The 21,929-nt window shown below is 37.0% G+C and overlaps 9 protein-coding genes across 9 annotated transcripts; 4 read left to right on the forward strand and 5 right to left on the reverse strand.

Moving 5' to 3' along the window:
- Positions 1-98: 98 nt before the first annotated feature.
- C5L36_0B03790 (uncharacterized protein) lies at positions 99-2,030 on the forward strand (the record flags this gene model as incomplete). Its single annotated transcript, XM_029464745.1, has 1 exon — positions 99-2,030. One exon carries the CDS (start codon positions 99-101, stop codon positions 2,028-2,030), a length of 1,932 nt encoding a protein of 643 aa, XP_029320604.1.
- Positions 2,031-2,773: 743 nt separating this feature from the next.
- Positions 2,774-3,598, forward strand: C5L36_0B03800 (uncharacterized protein; the record flags this gene model as incomplete). The annotated part of the gene is made up of 1 exon (XM_029464746.1): positions 2,774-3,598. The coding sequence occupies one exon, from the start codon at positions 2,774-2,776 to the stop codon at positions 3,596-3,598; it is 825 nt and encodes a 274-aa protein (XP_029320605.1).
- A 64-nt stretch (positions 3,599-3,662) lies between these two features.
- C5L36_0B03810 (uncharacterized protein) lies at positions 3,663-4,463 on the reverse strand (the record flags this gene model as incomplete). The annotated part of the gene is made up of 1 exon (XM_029464747.1): positions 3,663-4,463. One exon carries the CDS (start codon positions 4,461-4,463, stop codon positions 3,663-3,665), a length of 801 nt encoding a protein of 266 aa, XP_029320606.1.
- A 245-nt stretch (positions 4,464-4,708) lies between these two features.
- On the reverse strand, positions 4,709-10,666 carry C5L36_0B03820 (uncharacterized protein; the record flags this gene model as incomplete). Its single annotated transcript, XM_029464748.1, has 1 exon — positions 4,709-10,666. The coding sequence occupies one exon, from the start codon at positions 10,664-10,666 to the stop codon at positions 4,709-4,711; it is 5,958 nt and encodes a 1,985-aa protein (XP_029320607.1).
- A 535-nt stretch (positions 10,667-11,201) lies between these two features.
- Positions 11,202-13,487, reverse strand: C5L36_0B03830 (uncharacterized protein; the record flags this gene model as incomplete). The annotated part of the gene is made up of 1 exon (XM_029464749.1): positions 11,202-13,487. One exon carries the CDS (start codon positions 13,485-13,487, stop codon positions 11,202-11,204), a length of 2,286 nt encoding a protein of 761 aa, XP_029320608.1.
- A 520-nt stretch (positions 13,488-14,007) lies between these two features.
- C5L36_0B03840 (uncharacterized protein) lies at positions 14,008-16,575 on the reverse strand (the record flags this gene model as incomplete). Its single annotated transcript, XM_029464750.1, has 1 exon — positions 14,008-16,575. One exon carries the CDS (start codon positions 16,573-16,575, stop codon positions 14,008-14,010), a length of 2,568 nt encoding a protein of 855 aa, XP_029320609.1.
- A 214-nt stretch (positions 16,576-16,789) lies between these two features.
- Positions 16,790-17,536, forward strand: C5L36_0B03850 (uncharacterized protein; the record flags this gene model as incomplete). The annotated part of the gene is made up of 1 exon (XM_029464751.1): positions 16,790-17,536. One exon carries the CDS (start codon positions 16,790-16,792, stop codon positions 17,534-17,536), a length of 747 nt encoding a protein of 248 aa, XP_029320610.1.
- Positions 17,537-17,903: 367 nt separating this feature from the next.
- C5L36_0B03860 (uncharacterized protein) lies at positions 17,904-18,584 on the reverse strand (the record flags this gene model as incomplete). The annotated part of the gene is made up of 1 exon (XM_029464752.1): positions 17,904-18,584. One exon carries the CDS (start codon positions 18,582-18,584, stop codon positions 17,904-17,906), a length of 681 nt encoding a protein of 226 aa, XP_029320611.1.
- Positions 18,585-19,570: 986 nt separating this feature from the next.
- C5L36_0B03870 (uncharacterized protein) lies at positions 19,571-21,820 on the forward strand (the record flags this gene model as incomplete). Its single annotated transcript, XM_029464753.1, has 1 exon — positions 19,571-21,820. The coding sequence occupies one exon, from the start codon at positions 19,571-19,573 to the stop codon at positions 21,818-21,820; it is 2,250 nt and encodes a 749-aa protein (XP_029320612.1).
- Positions 21,821-21,929: the final 109 nt, after the last annotated feature.

The raw sequence follows: 21,929 nt of genomic DNA on the forward strand, positions 1-21,929 counted from the left end.
AACGCCTGTTCCCTGATCCTTACCCTCTTTAATCTGCTCTTTCTTTTGTTGTCTCTTCTCTGGTCTCTTTTGTTTTTGCTGTCCTTCCTCGTGAAATAATGCGAAAGTTAACAGATTCACCCGAGGTGACATCCTCATGCCTTACAGCTATAGCTTCAATATTCAAATCCAAACCGCTCCCAGAAGACAGTGAAATTGATCCGATAGACATCTTCACCCAGTTCAACTCAGCCAAGAGGTTAAATAGTCTACGTGCCCTAATGAGGGAAAACAACATATCCGCATACATCATCCCCTCTGAAGACGAGCATCAGAGCGAGTACACTGCCCTCAAAGATCAACGGAGGGAATACATTTCTGGATTCAGCGGCTCCAGTGGAATAGCGGTAGTTACTTTGCACTCTGCGGCATTATCAACTGATTCGAGGTATTTCCTCCAGGCCGAAAAACAACTTGATGAAAACTGGATCTTACTTAAACAGGGTGTTTGTGGATATCCGAGCTGGATCGATTGGCTGGTTGATGAATGCGTCTATGGGATGGATCAGTTAGATGAAGTAGGTTCAGTAGGGGTTGATCCTAGGTTGATTACGTGGAAGCTAGGAAACGAACTTGTTAGCAAATGCCATGATAACAACATCACCTTTGTTAATGATCTGGATCACAATTTGATTGATTTAATTAGAGGCAAACAAGAGGCAAATAAGGGTAAGTTGTATAAATACGAGCTGAAATATGCTGGGCTACATACAACAAAGAAAATAGAAAAACTGAGGTCTCAAATGGCTGAACATGGTTATTTCGTTTACGTCTCCTCAATGTTAGACTCTATTGCATGGTTACTCAACTTAAGAGGAAATGATATTAGCTTCAATCCAGTATTCTTTGCTTATCTAGTCATTACAATGGATAATGTGGTCTTGTACGTAGACAAGGTAAAGATGAATTCCGAAATTTCCGCATATTTAAGCGAACTGCAAATACGCACCAAACCATATACTTCGATATGGGATGAATTACCGGCCTTAAAAGGTGACGGATGTATATGCCTAGAGAAAAATGCAAGTTATTCAATTTTCATCAATGTCCCACAAGTCTATGAGATTGTATTCAGATCCATAATAACTGAACTCAAGGGAGTAAAAAATGAAATTGAGGTTGCCAATATACAAGAGTCGCAGAAAATAGATAGTTTGGCAATAGTACGGTTTTTGTCTTGGTTCAATTTAAACAAATGTAACACCTCTCTAAATGAGCTGGACTTGGTTGATAAATTGTACGAATTCCGAAGGAAATCAGAACATTTTAGAGGCTTAAGTTTTGCCACCATTATAGCAAGCGGAGCAAATGCATCTATAGTACATTATGAACCAACCGAAGATAGCTTTTCCTTAGTCAAGCATAACGACGTCCTTTTGATAGATTCAGGCGGTCAATATTTTCAAGGTACAACCGATATCACTAGGACTATCTATGTAAATAATGGGAAACCTCCATCAAAAGAACTAAAACGTGCTTACACATTGGTGTTGAAAGGTCATTTGAATGTGGCGATGCTAAAATTTCACAAGGGAAAATCATCTTATGAGATTGATAGGCTGGCAAGGGAACCATTATTAAAGTACGGTATGAACTATGGACATGGTACAGGACACGGTATTGATAATTTTATTTGTGTGCATGCCGGACCTTGTGGGTTATCACCCTCAGCTACTTCTTATAATTATAAACCACTCGAAAAGGGAAATTTTATAAGTGACGAACCAGGTTACTATAAAGATGGTCATTTTGGAATAAGAATAGAGAGCGATATATTGGTCAATGAAGAGCAAGATATGCTAAAGTTCGAGTACTTCACGCTCGTACCATTCTGTAGGGAACTGATTGAGACAAAGTATCTTTCAAACGCACAAGTTGATTGGATAAATGCCTACCACAAGAGAATTTACACTGAACTGTCTACGCAGCTCGAAAATGTCAAGGATTTTGGTGCTCTTGATTGGCTTGCGGATGAAACAAAAGCACTTTAAAGTCTGAGGACGTTTTTCATTATATCGATATATACACATGAGTTTGATAAGTAAAGATGACTCGGGAATAAATTAGAGACGGAAATATAAAGGGACGAAATTAATCAAGAGACGTTGCTGAAGAATAAGGCGTTATTGGTACATTTTTTTTGTTTTGTTTCTCAAATAGTGAGTTTTTGTTTTAGTTGAACTTCAAGTGGTGAGTCAAACTGGACAATGTTTTCTTCCAGGTTAACATAATAAAATTGGCATAATATGGAATCATAACGTAATTCCCACTCATTGGGTAGCTTTTCCACTTCCTGACTATAAAACTGTGAGTCTGAGCTATTTATTGTACTTGATTCTATATTAGTGTTAGGTCTTTTTTGTTTTTTAAACTTGCCTATGAAGGACAGTGGTCGTTTTGATTTGAACGTAAGCATGGTAGAAGTTAGAAAAACAGGTCTGGGTTAATAAGAAGAATACTAATCAAAGAAGGAAAATACCCAAAAGGCAGGGTCTACCGTTATATATATAAGTTACCATTTGTAATCCGAAGTCCACGAAGTGAAAATTTCGGTGTTAGATGTATTCATGCTCCGAAGACCGAGAAGCCGAGTAATTTTTTCCTAAATTCCGTGACAGAATTCCGAGTGCTGCGGAAATTGGATGGATTTAGTTATTTGCAGGTACGTGATTTGTAATGCGGTGGTTATCGAGCCGGACCTGGAATATAGTTTGTGACAGAGATAGAGACAAAGATGCCAGTCAAGGGGTGGCGTAGGGATGACCAAGATACCAATTTCGATACAATGCTACACAGTGAGGGGATGTCTATAGACACTTTTCTCTTCCCCAAATCAACAATAAACAAAATTTGCAAAAATGCATTGCACGAGAGTGATCCAGAGACAAACTATCTAATTGCCAAAGACTCACAGACAGTTATACAAAGATCATGCGTGTTGTTCATCAATTTCATCTATCACCATGCAAAACAGTTGGTTAAGGCGCAGAACAGGAAGGTAGTCAATGCCGATGATATCATGAGTGCATTACAACAAGTAGGATATGGTGAATTCACGCCAATTTTGCAGAATGAGCTACAGTCTTTCAATAAGCGTAAGGAAGCCAAAAAAATAGCAAAAGCACAACAGAAACTGAACGATGTGGAGGATGCAGATATTGACGATTCAATTGGTAATCACAACAAAAGGTTGAAACTAGGCACCTCTATACATGGAAATGATGTAACAATGTCTGATCATGGAGACACCACCGAATTCAATGATCCCTCAGTAGTTGTACATGATCAGGACACTGAAGCTGAAGAAGAAGAAGAGGAGGATGAGGATGAGGAAGACGACGGAGAGGAAGACATGGAAGGTAAAGAGGCAGATGAAAATGATGATAGTACGGAAGAAACAGGAGAAGTAATTCGACACGGTCCTTCCCAGCTTGAGCTTGAGCAAAAGGAACTAGTAGGTGACAAGGACGAGGACGAGGAAAAAGAAGAAGAAGAAGAAGAAGAGGATGAAGATCCCGTTTCAGCCGTGGCAGATAAGATCGAAGAAGAAATAGATTAGGAAGTTTCAGTTTATGGAAATAATCAAACAACATGCAACCTTCTATAGCTTTGTTTTGGTATTTTTAGTTAGGATCAGGTTGGCTTGGTTTTTTAGGATGTAAACATTTTTCATAGAATGGTAATCCACATTCCATACCAAGAAAAATATATCCTAGTATTGCCAATGTGACAATTACCATTCCTGCAAACTTGAAGTTAGACCAAAATATTTTCCTTTTAGCATGGACAGCTTTTTTTCTAAAAGAGCTAGCGTTGGTATTTAAGTTTGATGTTTTATTAATTAATGATTGTAGATTATCACCTCTTTTTAATATTTTATTGATGTTTTCGTTCATTAAATCTCGCACTAGACTGACATCTTCCTCCGTAGCACCATAGTTTTGCACAAGTGTCACCAATTTTCTCTCTTCATCTTCAATTATTTCTCTCATTTTCAACTTAAATTCATACTTTTTATTTATATTGAAATATTCTTCAACGTAACAGTCCAGTATTTTTTTCAGTAGGTTTTGCACAAAGCTCTCTAATAGTTGAGTGCCACAAAGAATAACAACAGTTATCAAATCATTACTATCATTAACCATTACTTTCTTATTGTAGTATATTATCAAACTAGTCTCCTGGTTGTTGGTGGTGATGCTCTGAGACACATTCATACTGTCGATACTATTTTCCTGAACTTCATTGACCTCACCTAGCTTCTGTGTAATAATTTCTAGATAGTTTAAGCTAGTATGATGTGAAATAAATGGGTTATCGTAGGTATAGAGGGTGGTAGAGTTGATACTTAGATTGCAATGTATAATATTCACATTTGGATTAAAATTTCTATTCAAGGGCCCATATAAAGGATCAGTAGACATGACGGATATTCGTAGTTACTGCATAAGATATTGACTTGCTCTTATGCGTATGTTTCAAATCAAAATAAAATATCTCAAACTTTGAGTCCAACTCAACATCACATTCTACATGCATGTGCGGCTTGAAATTCCGAGGAAAACTTGACACATTAATGGATCGTAATTGAAAAGCTATACAATCATACTACAAAAATATACGCAAACTGCTTTGCCATGGAGATACGGCAACACCACCTATATACTATCTATACACTATCGCTGCTTTTCAAAGTGACCTTCCCACGATAATAAATGTCAGTAAAATCACTAATCACGACAACGTCGACTTTTTTACCGTAAAGATCCGGGGAAACAATAAGCTTTGAGGCAATCATGTCAACATTTCCAATTTTCTTAGGTGATTCTCTTTTTATGACATACAGTTCATCCTCATTCAAATCACACAATAGAACGAACCATGTTTCTCTTTGTGGCTTTGGATACTTAGGTGCATAAATATTGTAGTCTTTACGGTACATCTTATTATGATGGACTAGTTTGATCTCAAGTTCCCTCAATTCGTTTTGCTTACATATCTTAAAGTCACCAGTCGGTAAAGTTCCTGCAACTCTTAAGAATTCATCTCTTTTTCTTTTATTCACCCTCAGTTCATCCATTAATCTATCTATTTTGTTTTTATTGCCCCGCAGTGCTCCAATTGACTTTAATGTAACAGGTGGATCCTCTAAAGTAGATACCCAGTCACTACCATCGTGATCGTACCTTTCATCATACTTATCTATTTTCCTCACTTTTAGGCCTGGGAGCGTCCACACAAAGTCATCATCAAACCAGCAGGCTTGTTTTATACATTGCATCAATTTGATAAAATTTAAAGTAGTCGACAAGTATCTCATTTCTGATGATGCATCAATATATGCCTGCAAAATACGCAAACTTTGGTCTAATGTCGAAACAGTGTCTTGTGCATAATCTGCAATGGGTAATTCTATCCTACTCATATATGCCTGCAATAGTAAAAATGCTTTAATGTGGGGGTCCCAAATAAATTCATAATCTTCAAGATCGTCAGCTGAATATCTCATTTCTTGAGACATTTCCATATTTATTAATTCTTCACCATGTCTTGTAGGCAATTCATCATACTCGGTTGCTTCGCACAACCACCTTAAACATTCTCTGAAAGATGCGTTAGGTTTAATCTTATTCAAAAGATTCCTGATAGTCCTATGTGACAAATAATAATATGAGGAGATGTGCAAAAACGGCGTTGGTTCAATCTTTTCCCCTGTGGTAATCAGACACTTGGATTCAACTAAATTATCGATAACTTTATCAACTAATCCACTTAAATATGAACTTATACCTTCTTGTGATAAATCTTCAATTCCATAGTAAGTTGGATTATGGTGTGCTCTCCTATAAAGGAAGGTCCAAGTTAAAAAATCCATTGCTTCCTGTCTACTTTTGATTGTACCAGACGATATTTCTGCACCGATATGATTATCCATAACTTTATGTAGCGATGATTCAACAGGGAAACCAACATTGATGAAATGTTTATAAAACGTTTTCTTTGACTCTTTAGTGAAAACCATGGCGATACCGCTTGTATCGAAGGCAGGCCTACCAGCCCTACCCATCATTTGCAAGATATCGGTCAAATCCATATCCCTATATCCTTCAATTTTAGCATCAAAGAATTGAGTACCTTTGATAATGACTAAGTGTGCAGGTAAGTTAACTCCCCATGCCAAAGTAGACGTTGCAATCAAAATTTGGATCTTATTTTGTTCAAACAGTTTATGAGAAATTTGCCTGTCACTCTCAACTAAACCCGCATGGTGAAGTCCGATACCAAATTGTAACGACAACTTCAATGTGTCATCTTTAACTTTCTCCACATATGGCGTTAGTTCATCTTCCCTCATCTTCAAAAACCTACGTGGATTATCTTCCATACCACAAAGATGAATAATATCTAGTGCTGTCAATCTTGTTTGTCTTCTTGATGCGACAAAAATTAGCACTGGTTTGGTTGGTGAGTGCTGTTTAATAGCCATAAAAGCAGGCTTATTCATTGTCTTCATCAAAGGACAGAATGCCAAGTTGTCTGGAAATCCATCAATGTACATTTTTAAAGGAACAGGCCTAACACTCTGAGGAAAGTTGAAAAGTCCTTCTTTGACACCCAACCAGCTTGCCATATCCATTGCATTGGACACTGCTGTAGATAAGCCTAGTAACCTTATCGGCTTCTTAGTAAACGAGGAAATATAGTTCATTCTACTAACAATCATTTCCAAAATTGGACCTCTATCACTTGCTAATAAATGGATTTCATCCATTATGACCAAAGAAACTTGTTGAACGAATTTTCTAGATTGCCAGTTACGTGAAATACCGTCAAACTTTTCTGGTGTTGTAATAATGATATCAGCTTGTCGAACTTCTTGAACCCCAGGTAAAGAATCACCTGTAAGTTCCACAATTCTATGACTGGTATTACCACAAATCTTAACTTTCCAGTCATCAACCCTCTCTCTAACTAAAGCTTTCATGGGTGCAATATAAACAACTTTAGAGTCAGGAAATCGATTGAAAGCGTTCCAAATGGCCATTTCTGCAACAACGGTTTTACCCGAACCAGTTGGTGACCCAACAAAAACAGAGGAATTTAGATTATACAAGTTGTGAAACACCATAGTTTGCATTGGATTGAAATATTTAAACTTAGCATTGTAGATTTTCTCAATTTCTTTATTATGAAATGCAGTGATCGGTAATGGATGTAACTTCAATAATTTTGTCTTCACTGTATCATTATGAGGTTTAATCAAATGTTTGAATGAAACTGCAACGTCTGTCTGAGAACCAATCCATGTGTCACTTATTGCTCTAACCATAATCTGCGGTGGTGGCGGATCACTTAATGGGATCATGAAATCTAGTTCATGAGATAAGCCAAATGATTTTTTGTTCAGAATAAACTTCTCAAAATGTAGAATATTAGACGCATGGCTGTCTTCAATCAAAATCCAGAAAAATTGTATATTTCCATGATATTCAAAATTCCAGACAAAGTCAGCTTCTATGGTTAAATGGATCCTCATCACATTTGTGGTAATGGGGAAGCACTCAACGTCAAGCAGTAAGTATGGGAAACGACCGATAAGCTTATGCAGTTTTGGCCCCATACCATGATTGTGGACTAAGTCACCTAATTCAGCTGGATTCAAGTCTCTCAAATGATCCATAGTTGGTTTCTTTGCTTCAATCATTTTAATAATTTGTGATTGTAAATTAAATTGATTCATTGGGTGTTGAAAAGGCCATAGCTGTTTATCAACCGCCTTACATATCTCTAACATATGGCGGGTGAATACACCCCATCTTCTATTGAGACCCATGAAAAATAATGAACGACAGATACGTGCAGCATTCTGTGCAATGTATGCCATATCTGAACAAAGGGCCGAATCTTTGACAAATGCCTTGGATATATAGGCTTGTAGCAAAACATTTGTTTTTTTTTGTGAATTTTCAAGTTTTGGGCCTATTTCACAAACGACTTTTTCATTTTGCAGTTCTTCTAACTCTTTTGCCTCTTCTTCTCTAAATTTGACATTATCGAACTCTGAACTCATGGAAATGATACTTAAGACATCTGCTTCAGAGGCTTGTGGATTAATCATCTGGTTAAAAATTTCAACAGATTCGTTCAACAAATAGAAATCAGAAGAGATTCTACCAATATCCTTTGGAATGAAGCCCGAAGACCTTTCATCAAATACAATCATTTGTAATTTGTGCAACTTTCTAGCCGCTTCTATGATTAAATCTCTTCTTCTTTGAACTAACAAAGGATCATTAGCCAGTTCTTTCCAATCAATACCGTATGCAAAGGGGTTTTGTTTCATTCTAACATATAAATATGTATAACCTAACCACTGAACACCTTCTTCGACATTTGTGACTGTTCCTAATGATATTTCAGCATTTAAATTGTCAACTAGTTTAGCAGATAGCTTAGATTCAATAGGATGCTGTTGCAACAACAATGAAATATAGTGGTCAAGAGAGTCCGCTGTTGTACACAAAATACCAATACCATGAGCTTCGAATTGCGGTCTACCCGCCCTACCAAAAATTTGAATAACATCGGAAATACCCAAGTCTACAAAACCTCCGGCCTTTGAATCATAAACCTGGGTACCTTTCACAATGACAGCAGCTGCGGGTAAATTAACACCCCAAGCCAAAGTGGCAGTACATACCAAAACTTTGATAGATCCACTCAGAAACAATTTTTCTGTTAGGTTTCTATCTGCTCTACTCATACCAGCATGATGACATCCAAATCCACCTATGAATAACTCCCTTAAATCTTTGTTCTTATTTTTTGACATCTCTCTTTCAAAATAAGGATATTTTTCTTCAGTAGAACAGTCAAAGTAAGATTCATATGAATGGTCTCTAATTAATTTAATATATGAACGGGCTGTTTTAACCGTGTCCTTACGTGAATGAACGAAAACCATCACCTGGTGTCCTTCCCGGATCATTTGCATTAACTTTTCAAAGGACACTTCATCTAGGTTTTCTCTTGCTTGTTTCGATCCCGCTTTCCCTCTAACTCCAACCAATTGTTGTTCTAAGGGAACAGGTCTAAAAGATTGATCAAAGTAGAACATACCAACGTTACGGTTGACTCCTAAGAAGTCTGCAACGTCCACAAAATTAGGCAAGGTTGCTGATAGACCAACAATTCTAATCATCGATTGCGAGCTCTCAACTTGTCTCAATGTTCTTGCCACTAAAGTTTCAATAACACTACCTCTATCTTCATGTAACAAGTGAACTTCATCAATGATTAACAATTTAACTTTTTCAACCAACTCAGTGTCACCGTTTGACTTACGCGTGACAACATCCCATTTCTCAGGAGTAGTTACAATGATCTGTGTTGCCAGAATCTCCGCTTTAGTCAATTGCATATCACCAGTTAATTCTCTAACTTTTATACCCAGCCAAGCTAACTTTTTAGTAAATTTCTCGACAATTTCTGACGCCAAAGCTTTCAGTGGGGCAACGTAAACAATTTTGAATTCATCAAAATCAATATCAATGTTAACGGCTTCTTCCCCAGGATTTTCGTTTTCAGATATAAACTGCTTGATTGTATGTAATACTGTCAATAATGCAACGTCGGTTTTACCTGCACCAGTAGGTGCACAAACCAGCATATTCTCATTGGTATTATATCCAACATCGTAAATTAAAGACTGCATACGATTTAAGGTTTCATACCCTCTAAAGGTACCTTGACACAAAAAGTCTAATTCTCTGATTGGTATGAAGATATTAGGAGCAGAAGAATTTCGTTTTTCAGACTTTGGTATAATAACCTCCTCGTACTTTTCATAGGCTTCTCTAGTTGAACCCATTGGCAAAGAATAAAACTTGCCCGTAAATGAAACCATGTTACCGGGATCATGCGACCTGAAAACATGAGGGTATCTAGTGACTGTTTGATCTTTGGATAGTGGCATCTCTCTAGCACGCCGAGCATTTTCAGCAACCTTTGCCTTTATCTGCTCAGTCGTCATCAATCCATTGTTTAGTAAGTTTGAGCCAGTAGACTTCCTTTTCAGTGCCTCTTTTTGTTGATCATATTCTCTAATAATTTCAAGCTTCGAACTAACTATTTTTGTAATTAGATCTAGTTCTTCAAATCCTAGAGTGTCGAATAATTCACTCTGCAATCCCACCTCACTTTCTTGTGATTTCAACAAGCTAACTATACTTTCAAATAGCTGTACATGGTCATCATTCTCTTCGTCACTATGTTTTCTATGGATCCTCCTACACTCTTGTTTAATTTCCTCGATAAGAAAGAATTTCGCAGATTCATCATCACTGTAATGTGAATAGTCATCATCTTGTAAATGGGTTTGCTCAGAATCCATCATTTCATAATCTAAAAGAATATCATCTTCTATATTCTCAAAATTCTTCAACAGATCATTGACTTGTTTAGTTGCTTCATCCCTTGCATCTGACACAATTTTTTCATTTAAGAGATTTGCTGGAATTTTTAATGCCTCTGCTTCACCTGGTAATACCAATTCGGCCAGTTTTTCACGCATCGGATTCATGGCTTGCATATATGAACCAGTAGATGCGACATTGTAAGAAGACATGGCTTTAATGAATGACTTTTTGCCTTGTCACCCCAAGATGCTTAGTTTACAGTTTCAATTTGCATCAAGGAAAAAATGACAAATGCAAATTAAAAAATAATGCGAAACAGGTATTTCAAGTCCGTAAAACCAACATGCTCTTTTTTTTTGAATTTTTGCAGAATAGTTTTGATACAATTTTTATTTAAATATTAAATATATAATGGACCGGAATAAATTACATCGATCAAAGTTTTTATGATTGCGAAAAAAAAAGCCAAGAAGAAAGAATAAACTAGGGATGAAGAAGATGATGAAGAAGTAGAAGAGAAAGAAGAAGGGTAAGAGTAAAAAAAAAAAAAGTAAATGTCTTTATAGGAGTAACAGTAAGAAATGATTGTATTAGGAAAGTAGTTGCAATTTGAATGACTGCACCTTTAATAATATGGAAATGATAATAATTATTGCAGGGACCAGAAGAAGAGATATGAAAGTCATGAGAAAACAGTAAAATTATGCTCCGGGTTTGCAAGTTTGCCTTTGCTTGTTATGAGCATTATAAATCAAATTGTCCATTGACAAATTCGTCATCCAAATCCATGTCATCCTGATTTTCTTCCTCAATTTCACTGACTTCATCTACGACCTCTTCATCAGGTGGCAAATTTGGATTACCTGGAATAAATGAACCATATTGTGGTTTATAGGAACCTCTGCGTCCCATTGAAGGATTGAAGTGATCAAACATAGTCGATTCGTCAACATAAGTGAACCCTTTGAAGTTTTCTTGCACTGCTTGAGACAAAGGAGTCGTTCCCATAAATAGTTGTTTATTAATTGCAGATGTTGAAGCGTTTGTAAATTCAGGATCAAAATTGGATGTATCTAATTCATTGGCAATATATGGAACAAAAGGTGGCGCAATTTTCTTTTCTCTCAAATTTCCCCAATTAATATCATGAAAGAATGGATGTGCTCTTAGTTCACGTGCATCATTGATAGCACCTAATCTATGCTTTGGATTTCTATTTAACAAACCTTTAACAAAAGACCTTCCTTCTTGAGACAAGACTTCCTTTGGAAACCTAACTTTGCCAAAAGCAATATTTTTATACATCTGCTGTGTATTTTCTGCATAAAATGGAGACCAACCACAGCACATTTCAAAGATTAAGACACCTAATGACCAAAAATCAACCATCTTTGTGTAGCCCGATTCATCTAACAAAACTTCAGGAGCTAAATATTCTGTGGTGCCGCAAAAAGTATTGGTTGTTCCGTCATTTGATAGATTTGCCTTAGATAAACCAAAATCGCATAATGCAATATGACCATTTGCATCTAGTAAAATGTTTTCTGGCTTTAGATCTCTATAAACAATGTCATTATCATGTAAATGTTCCAAAGCCAGAACCAACTCTGCAATATAGAATTTGGCCCTTTCCTCACTAAATCTACCTTCTTTCTGTAAATGCCAAAACAATTCACCACCGCTCATAAAATCTGTGACCAAATATAAATCTGTTGGGGTTTGAAAAGAAAATTTCAGGCCAACAATAAAAGGAGACTCTGTTGTTGCAGTTCTAACTAAAATATTTCTTTCACCAATGGTATGTGCAATCTCCTTCTTCTTCACAATAACTTGCTTGGACAAGACCTTCATTGCATAGATTCTCTTTGAATCTTTCTTCTTAACTTGAAACACCTGACCAAAGGTACCTTTACCTAAAAGCCTTAAGATTTCGAAATCGTTTGGACCATAATGTCTCTTACGGATATTGGAGTACTCTAATTTAATTCTTATCTTACCCGCAACAGGTTCATCAGGCAACCGTGGCTGTAAATCATACCATCTTTCGACTCTGGAATCATCAATAGTTTTAGGGAAAATACTAACATGGCCTAGGAAATTGCCATCAAGGGCGGTATCATAAACAGACACTTGCAGTTGAGATTTAGCGCCAATGACGTCAAAAATAGCAGTGTGTTGCCACGAGGGATTGGCTGGATTATATTCACCAGATAGTGAGGTTTTAGATGAGTTGCTGTTGGTTCTGTGATTGGCCTTGTGAGAGAAATCATGACTTCTAGGATCATAACTTTCTGGACGTTGCGTAACAATCTCCGATGATTCGAAAGTGCAGACAACATAAGGTTGAGAATGTGGAGACTTAACGTTCAATCCAACGGCTTCCTCAATTACTATACGTAGCTTGCCTCTTTGAACACTGTCATAAGCATCAGAAGCATTGGCAATTGAGTATCCCTGAATTTTGTTTAGGGAAGAATAATATTTATGCTGTCCATGGGACTGCTGAGAATCCTCTGATACATTGATTTGTGGCGGTTGTTGATTGTCATTGTTGCTATGATTAAGATTAAGGTTAAGATTATTATTGTTCATATTATGATTATGCTCTTGTTTATTATGCAATATTTGTTCATTGGTGTGGTTGTTAAGGTCAGTGTTTTCATTGTTTAGTGACTGTGAATTGTTGTTACTCAATTGCGCAGTCAAGTTACTGCTTTGAGACTGTGTATATTTGTCTTGGGATTGATCGAACTGTGTGATAGATCTATTCAATGCTGTTGGGTCTTTTATGGTGGTGCCCATAGCGTATGATTTTTCGTTTAGTCCTATAGTTGGAGTCGCATGAGGCAATATTTCAGCAGGGAAGCCCGAATTGGATACAACTCTGCGAACTGCGTTTGTGTTGTGGTGCTCATTGGACTTAAATTGGTTGTTGATAGCACCGTTTGACGAATTCATGTTGGCTGTAGCATCAGGGGATTGTGTTTTCTGTTTGCCAAAGCCAAACAAATTCTTGGCAAAATCCGACATTGTATAAGAATATGCAGCCAATACTTGTTATATCAAGGAGGTGATATGTTTGTTGAACCTCAAAGAGATAGCCTATAGAATGTTGCCTTTACAAAAGAAGCAAAACGGCAAAATCTCAAAAATGAAAGCCGGAAACCAATTCATGGTTAATTAATATGTGCAATTTGTTTTTTTTTTTTTTTTTTCTCTTCGTTTTTGTCTTTCCTATTGATTTCCGTTTTTGAATTTACACTATATGGCTTTCTTTTCTTTTTCTTTGTACTGTTAGTTCCAATTATCGCGCAAACTATTCAATTGCAGAGACGTTTAAAAAAAAAAAAAAAAAACTAAAAATGAGAACCCAAAAGACGAGCTAAAATGAGAACCCAAAAGTTGAAATAGAGCCTAAAGGACTATAACAGGAGAAATAAAAACCGCTCGGGGAGGCACCAATTTCCTATTCTGGAGGCTCGTCAAACGGTTTTTTTTTTCGCCTTCTTGATTCGGATGTATCTTTTATGTCACTAATTGCTGTTATAATTTACAGGTACAAAAGACACATGTTGTCAACTACATGTCCATCCATGACAATGCACGAATCTTCAGTGAGAGAAATGTTGTCTCTGTTGGATAGAAGAACTGCCGTGGGTGATATCCATACATTTCCTCCTATTGGGATATTTTTCCCATTCAGTTTTGTCACGTGCACCACACTCCTATTGTTGTCACTCTGTTTCTGCAATTGCTTTAACTGGATACGCAGACCTTCCAATTCGGGCAGATATATATCGTCGCTGTAGTTGAATCTGTATATTGGAGAGACGTTGAATGTATCGTCGCTGGAAATCAATAGCTCCCATACTTGGCTATGTTCTTCAACGTCACAAGTAGAGTAACCATCTACAAACCTTTGATAAAATCCTTCTTCAACCTCTAGTTCTCTACCGTTTGGCATATAGGGTGGCCTTCTTAGCGTCATTGCATACACCCAGTCCAGTCTGTAAAACTCTTTATCTTCACTTAGCAGCGCCGATTGAATAAATGGTGACACTTGTGGCAATTGACAGGTATTCAACCCTAGATAATCCTTGACAATCTTTAGATTTTCTCCTTTCAACTGATTACTAAGCATCGATTCCATCCGGGTTTGATCGTGGTTCTTGAAGCTCCAATATTCTCGCTCAGTGACTCTTAAACGCTTTCCATAGTTTCTCTCAATACCTCCATCTTCTGTGGGAATGGTGGAATAGAAATCGGAAATCCTATGAATTATAGGGTCCACTTTGTCGATATTTGCATAAAACTTCTCCCTTAATCTGCTAAACTCCCTATTCAAGTTAAATGTCTCCTGGTGGAAGAATTTGTTCAATATCCCCTCATTTGCTTGAACAGTCTTCTCATCCCACTTATTCATTTCTTCTAAGCTCGATGCAGCTAGGGGATTATACAAATTAAGACTCTTGTCGTACCAAAATGGGTGTCCTTCAGTGGTGAAAACCGTATTACCTTGCTGAACTTTATTTTCAACATCAAAGAGTAGATATAGGTATTTTAAGGTTTCACTGAGGACAAAACTTTCCTCCCTTGTATGTGGTTTATCAGTTGTTATATCCAATGACCCAGTAAACCCACATGGAGCAATGGAATGCTCTCTAAGTCTCTCTAGGAAATCTTCGCCAATCCTCAAGTAAAATGGATCTTTGGTTGCTCGATATAAATGATACGTAGATTCAATGAATTCTGGTCTCAATGGGTACCATTCCAAGCCAATTGAATTTTTGAGCAAAACTACATTAGTCATAGCGTCATCCAATCCGGGTATTAGATCTCCATCTTTATACCCTCTTGTTAAGTGGCTGAAATAAGTCTCTGATCTAAATGGCATAAAATTCCACCTTTCAGGTATAGCACCATAATTATTCCAAAGTTTGAAATAAACTTTATGCAGCTTCTGGGCGTTGTCTAAATCCCCGCTCAAAACCTGCAATCCGGGGAAAAAGGCACTCAGACTATCAATCCATTCAGAAGTTGCTAATCCATTGTTAGCATTCAAATTAGCAAAAATGCCATCGTTGTTTTGGGAATGGGTTAATAACGCACTATACGAATTTAGCCAGATATCGTAAAAGAGATCATCGTTGAACAAAATTGAATATTTTAGCGCATATTCGTAGAAGGAGTCGATAGAAGCTCCAATCCCTGTTGTGGGATCATCAAAAGCTCTCAAGGAGGTATCAAACCCCCATGGTATCAAGTCTAGTTTGGTACGGCGTGACCAAAAGTCAAGAACCGTACGCCTGGATATATCTTCGAATATTGTATCATTAGTTAATCTAGACAAAAGTCCAAATTCTAGTGTTAGGGTAGTTGCCCCAGCTGTACATTGTTCAACTTTTAACTTGGTATCAATTTTTGGACCATACTTTAGGTTTGTTCTTGGATAGTTGAAAACAAAATATTTTAGATATTCATCTCCTGAATAATATTCATCATTCTCATGTTGAAATGTTACTATTAACCTTTTACCTAAATCATAAGCTAACTTCAACAAAAACCCATCATATCCATCGATTGTAAACCCCCGACGTGGATCAATTGCATATAGGTGTGCGCTTAATAATGAACCTAAAATTCTGATGTTGGTTTCAAAGACTTGGATTGTAGAATCAATCTCAAAATCTTTGTATGTTTCCTTGATAAGTTCAAGGATCTCTGCAAACTTATCCTTATTACCCATTATAATAAACGTGTCCATTGAATCAAATAAAGTTGCAGAATAATTACCCATGGCATCGTTTTTAACAGTATTGAATTTGTTTTGTGAATCTCGTTTATTAGGTTTACAATCTAATGGACGCACTTCATCATACGGAAATCCAAACTCCATATATTTATCCCATGCATATTCAAAAAGATCTCTTGTTTCATTTTTCAGTACTGATAAATGTTTTTTCGTGTATGTTGATTGGAAAATTGCAGAATCATTGTATTTTGATTTGTAGGTGTATTTCTGAAAGTATTCGGCGTTATAATCTGCACAATAAACGGAAGTCAATAATGGCAAAAGTAGCAGAATAGGCCAAACCAATGGATATGAACCACTACTCATGATTGCAACTTCTGGTTATTTATAGTATTGAATAATATTTAATTTTGACAAAAAAAGAAGTACTTTTAGAAAAAAAACGAGAATGGCAGAGCCGCAGCATGTCGAAGTTTCTATGATCGAAAAGCGATTGTTTAATGTTTACATGCGTGGAGGATTTATAAATATTAAATTAGAAGGCGTTAACCACCATACTACACTAACTGGATAAAAAAGAATGTCCGTATCTAGACGTCGGTCAGAGAGAATCGCTGCAATTCAGCAAGAATTTGAAATTGTAAAAGCCCAGAAGGCTGAAACTCCAGCTTCTAAAGTCACAAAACCTAAAAAGTCGAGAACAAAGACACAAACAATAGCTACGAAAGTTACAGAACCAAAGAAGAGTACTAGAGAAACCGAAAATCTTAAACAAGGATCTCCAACTGTGAAGGTAGATTTGCCAAAGACGACTAAGTCTAGATCTGCTAAGAAAGAGGATGCTATTGAACTTGGAGACGACTATGAATTAAATGTTGGCGACGAAATACCAAGTGATCTCGAAATAAAACTTCAAAACGGTGAAGAACAAAACTTATTAGAGTTTTCCAAGAAGGCTGGGGTATTAGTTATTTTTTCGTATCCAAAAGCATCAACTCCAGGCTGTACAAGACAAGCGAAAGGTTTTAGGGATCATTACAAGGAGTTGAACGAGAAATACGGAGCAAGTGTCTTAGGTTTAAGTGCCGATAATGCAAAGACACAAACCAATTTCAAGGTGAAACAAGAGTTGCAGTATGATTTGATTTGCGATACAAAAAAGGAGTTGATTGCACTATTAGGTTGCAAGAAATTCCCTAGTGGTATTATCAGGTCCCACTTTATATTTGTCGATGGTGTCTTAAGGTTCAAAAATGTAAAGGTTAGTCCGGAGGAGAGTTTTACAAACGCGTTGAAACAAGTGAAAGAGCTATCCAAGTCTAAGTGAACATTCATTTGGGCAGTAAAGGGAGCTAGAAGTTTCAGATTCCATATGTTGATAATTGCTATTAAAAAAATATCAAGATTGTCGTAGTTATTTCAAATTGTGCACATGCTCATCTGTATTTTAGACGTTCTTTTAAGTGGATGGATCTTCGAGTTATAACTTGTATTCGTCTATTTTTATTTAAGTTTATTTTATTTTACTAATAACATTAATTTTTTTATTTTCTAAATGGATTCCATAAAAAATTAAGCTATATAGTAAAAAGGTACGACTAATTTTGAAAATGATGTTTCAAGAATTTTAAGTGTATAAAGAAATTAAGAGACAATGATACATTGAAATAAAACAATAAACCAAACCAAGTATCTTAACGGTTGGACTTTGCAACTCTCTCTAATTCATCCTTCTTCTTGATAGCGTAAGAGGTGGAAGAACCCTTTGCAGCGTTGACTAATTCTTCAGCTAAACATTCAGCAATAGTCTTGATGTTTCTGAAAGCAGCTTCTCTTGCACCAATGGTCAATAAAGCAATAGCTTGGTTGACTCTTCTTAATGGAGAGACATCAACAGCTTGTCTTCTGACTGCACCAGCGGAACCAATTCTAGTGGTATCTTCTCTTGCACCAGTGTTGACAATAGCATCGACAATGACTTGTAATGGGTTCAAGTCGGTCAAAATGTGGATGATTTCCATAGCGTGCTTAATGATTCTGACAGCCTTTAACTTCTTACCGTTGTTTCTACCGTTCATCATCAAGGAGTTGGTCAATCTTTCAATGATTGGGCATTGTGCCTTTCTGAATCTCTTGGTAGCGTATCTACCTGCAGTGTGGGAAACGAAAACTGGTTGTCTGACTTGGATGTAGTCAGTCAAGGAGATGTCCTTAACAACAACATCTTCAAAAGACCACTTGTTGAACAACTTGACTTCAGCTGCACCTTGTTGGACATCCTTTGGAATTGGAGTTGCTAATTCAACGTATTGAACTTCGACTGGTTCAGAGATGATTTCTTCTTCAAATTGTTGTTGTTCTTCGACGTCAGACATGTTTTATTGTTTGTTGAATCAACTAATTTCTAAATAAGCAGAGAGAGAGTTAAACTTAATGCAGACTAACTTCAGACAAAAAAAAAAAAGGCCATTGGAAATTTCACTCTTGTCTAGACATTATATTCCCGGCAATCTCTGACGTGGGACCTGGAAAATCCCCGAAATGCGAAATTCGCTTCTAAACTGCAGTCACAGCTTCTGCAATAGGAAGGAGGCCAGCGACACCGCACAAGCAAGGCGCGAAATCACCCTCACTCTTTGGCCCAAACAGGCAACCAAGCAGCAAACAGGGGTTACCCGGCCTTGCGGTATGGACCAGACGCAAATCTTATCAAAAGAATTTCCTGCTTGTCCCAATTAGGAAACAGAGCGACAACATAGTGTTACCCGGCGTGGAATCCTAAAATAAGGGGGAAAAAAATACTTTCCACAACACGCATGCGCCACATGCCGGTGCTAATAAGCGTGTCCGGGGTGGCTGATGCCCTTGCCCTGCACGTGCACGTGCACATGTGTATTCTCCTTTTCTTTTCTGCTCGCCACTCTTTAATGGCTCAAAGTCTTTTCTCCATTACGCTTAATGGCACCCAATCCAAAAAAAAAAAAAACAAAAGAAAAGAAAAAGAAAATAACTCTCCCTTATTAACCGTCTAATATTTAAATTTTGATTACGTAATAGTTCATTGCAGTTATGTTCTCCTCGCCCCTCTCTTTCCTTCCCCGCGTTTCTCCAACCCCGCATTTGGGGGCTCGGCACGAAGAGGGCAAATCAGCTGGATACTTACGATGGCTGTCATGGAGCTCCGATAGACCCTGTCGAGTCATGAGATATCTGTGATTACTGAAATGGAACTTTCTTTGTCTATATAGATAAAGAGGTGCCTCTCCTTCTTCAGGCCTGGTACTAAATATCCGTCCCTTGCTGCTGAATCATAAAAGGTAGCAGTTCAACTGATAGAGACATCCCAATCCTATATACTACTATGCCATCCACGTTTGACAGCGAGAATTTGTTACCAAAGCTTCCTCTCCCAAATGTACAATCCTCAATCCATCAGGCCTTGGAGGCGTTGAAACCAATGGTACCTGAAAATGATTTTGAGAAGCTAGTCCATAACGCAGAAGAGTTTGCCAACTCGGAGATTTGTGAAACCTTACAGTCTCATTTGAAGAAAATCGCCGACTCTACTGACAACTATCTACATTCAGAAGGAATATCCACAACAACTTCCAATGTATACGGAGATTTAAGAGGCCAGACTTTACCTCGTAACCCGTTTTTCATTCTTGAGGATGACCCAATGAAGAACATTGTGCCCTCCCAAGAATACAGAGCTGCTGTTTTGACTTGTTCAACTTTGAGGTTTATTGTTGCTTTGAAATTCGGATACTTAAAACCAGATTATGATCGATCTTCAAACAACCCGCTCTCCATGACTGCGTACCATAACTTGTTTGGCACTACAGTTATCCCTATGAATAACGGTGTCACAATGAAGAAGTCAGAAGGCTCCAAACATATCATTTTCATGTCCAATGGCCAATTCTATTCGTTGACAGTCCTATCAGAAGATTATCAAATTTGGTTCTCCAAACATGAATTGAGCGCTATAATTAAAGAGATTATTCATGATTCAATTCATCGGAAAAATAACTTTAATGTCGGCACCTTTACAAGTGAAGCTAAAACAACCTGGAAGGCGGCAAGGTTTGCCTTGGAAAAAACAAATTCTCAACAAATGGAGGTGATTGATAGCGCCTTATTTATTGTGTGTTTAGATCATGAAACATTTGACTTGAATCACGTGAACAATGAAAGTAATAAAATCCAATTAGTTTCACATGGTACTTCTAGAATTGATAAAAATGGTCATCAATTTGGTACTTGTATCAATAGATATTATGATAAATTGAATATAGTTGTTACTAAAAATGCCACTGCAGCTTGTATTTATCCAGCCTCCATTATTGATGGTACTTCTGTTTTGAGATTTATTAGTGATATTTATACCGATTCAGTTTTAAGGTTGGCAAGAATGATCAATGGTAAAAATTATACTCTATGGACAGAAATCAATACTGTTCCTATAGATAGTAAAATTGTCAAGCCTAATTATCAATATCTTAAGTTCAACCTAACTAATGAAATTGCGAATGGTTTACATTTGGCAGAGTCTAGGTTGGCAGATATTATCAACCAGCATGAATATGTTGCCAAGAAGATTGAAATGGGAAAGTCATATATTCGTGACAAAATGAAGATACCAACGGATGCCTTTGTCCAAATTTGTATCCAAATCACATATTATGCTCTTTACGGTAAATGTCCTTCAACTTTTGAGCCAGTCTCGACTAGAAGATTCCGTGACTCGAGAACAGAACCAATCTGTGTCCAAAACGAATATATTCTGGAGTTATGCCAAGCGTTTATTTCTCAAACCACAGAAGAGGAAAAATGGAAGTTGATTCTACAAGCTATAGAGAAACATCAGAAAAATGTTAAAAACGCAAGTTCTGGTCTGGGGTTTGAAAGACATTTGAGTGCTTTAAGATCTGCGTTTATTCAAAGAAATACACTTAACAACTTGAATCCAGAATTGCCAAAGATTAACCCAACTTCATTACCTCCATTTCTTTTCGATTCCTTAATTGAAAATCTCTATAAACCAGAATTAATTGCAGCTAATTGTGGAAATCCAGCTCTTGACTATTTTGGTATTACGCCATCTGTACCTTCTGGATTTGGTTTTGGATATATAATTAAAGATGATTATATTACAATTGTTGGATCATCTCAATGGAGACAAACTGGTAGGTTTTTGGATACTCTTGAAAGAGTATTTTTGAACATAAAACAGATTTGGAGAAATGTTGTCATTAACCAATCGAATAACAGAGATACTGACTTGCAAGAGTATATCAAGTCAATCCCAATGTCTCTTGTTCAGTCCAATAATTCATCTTGGTTACCCAATATAAATTCAAAATCAAAATCAAATACGAAGGCTGATGCATATATTATGGGAGGTTATGATTACTTTGATGTTGGTCAATTACACGTCAGATCTGAAATGGCTTCAAGGGCCCAAAGTCAAGCTGTCAGTAGGGCAATCAGTAGAGCTGGAAGCCAAGTGAATCTAGCCAAAATTCCAAGTTTCAAAAATGTGGATTCCGCTCACAGTGAAAAACCTCCTACTGTCGGCAGGCTATTAAGTTTACAGACCGATCTATAGTTTTTCACATCTCCTTCAATACAGGTCATTTATCATCATTATGATTATCATTACCATTAATTCATCCTTTTTATCTATAACTACTTTCAATTGTAGCTTTTTATGATTT

The sequence above is a fragment of the Pichia kudriavzevii genome, chromosome 2 (genome assembly GCF_003054445.1).
Source record: "Pichia kudriavzevii chromosome 2, complete sequence".
NCBI classification, from domain to species: domain Eukaryota; kingdom Fungi; phylum Ascomycota; class Pichiomycetes; order Pichiales; family Pichiaceae; genus Pichia; species Pichia kudriavzevii.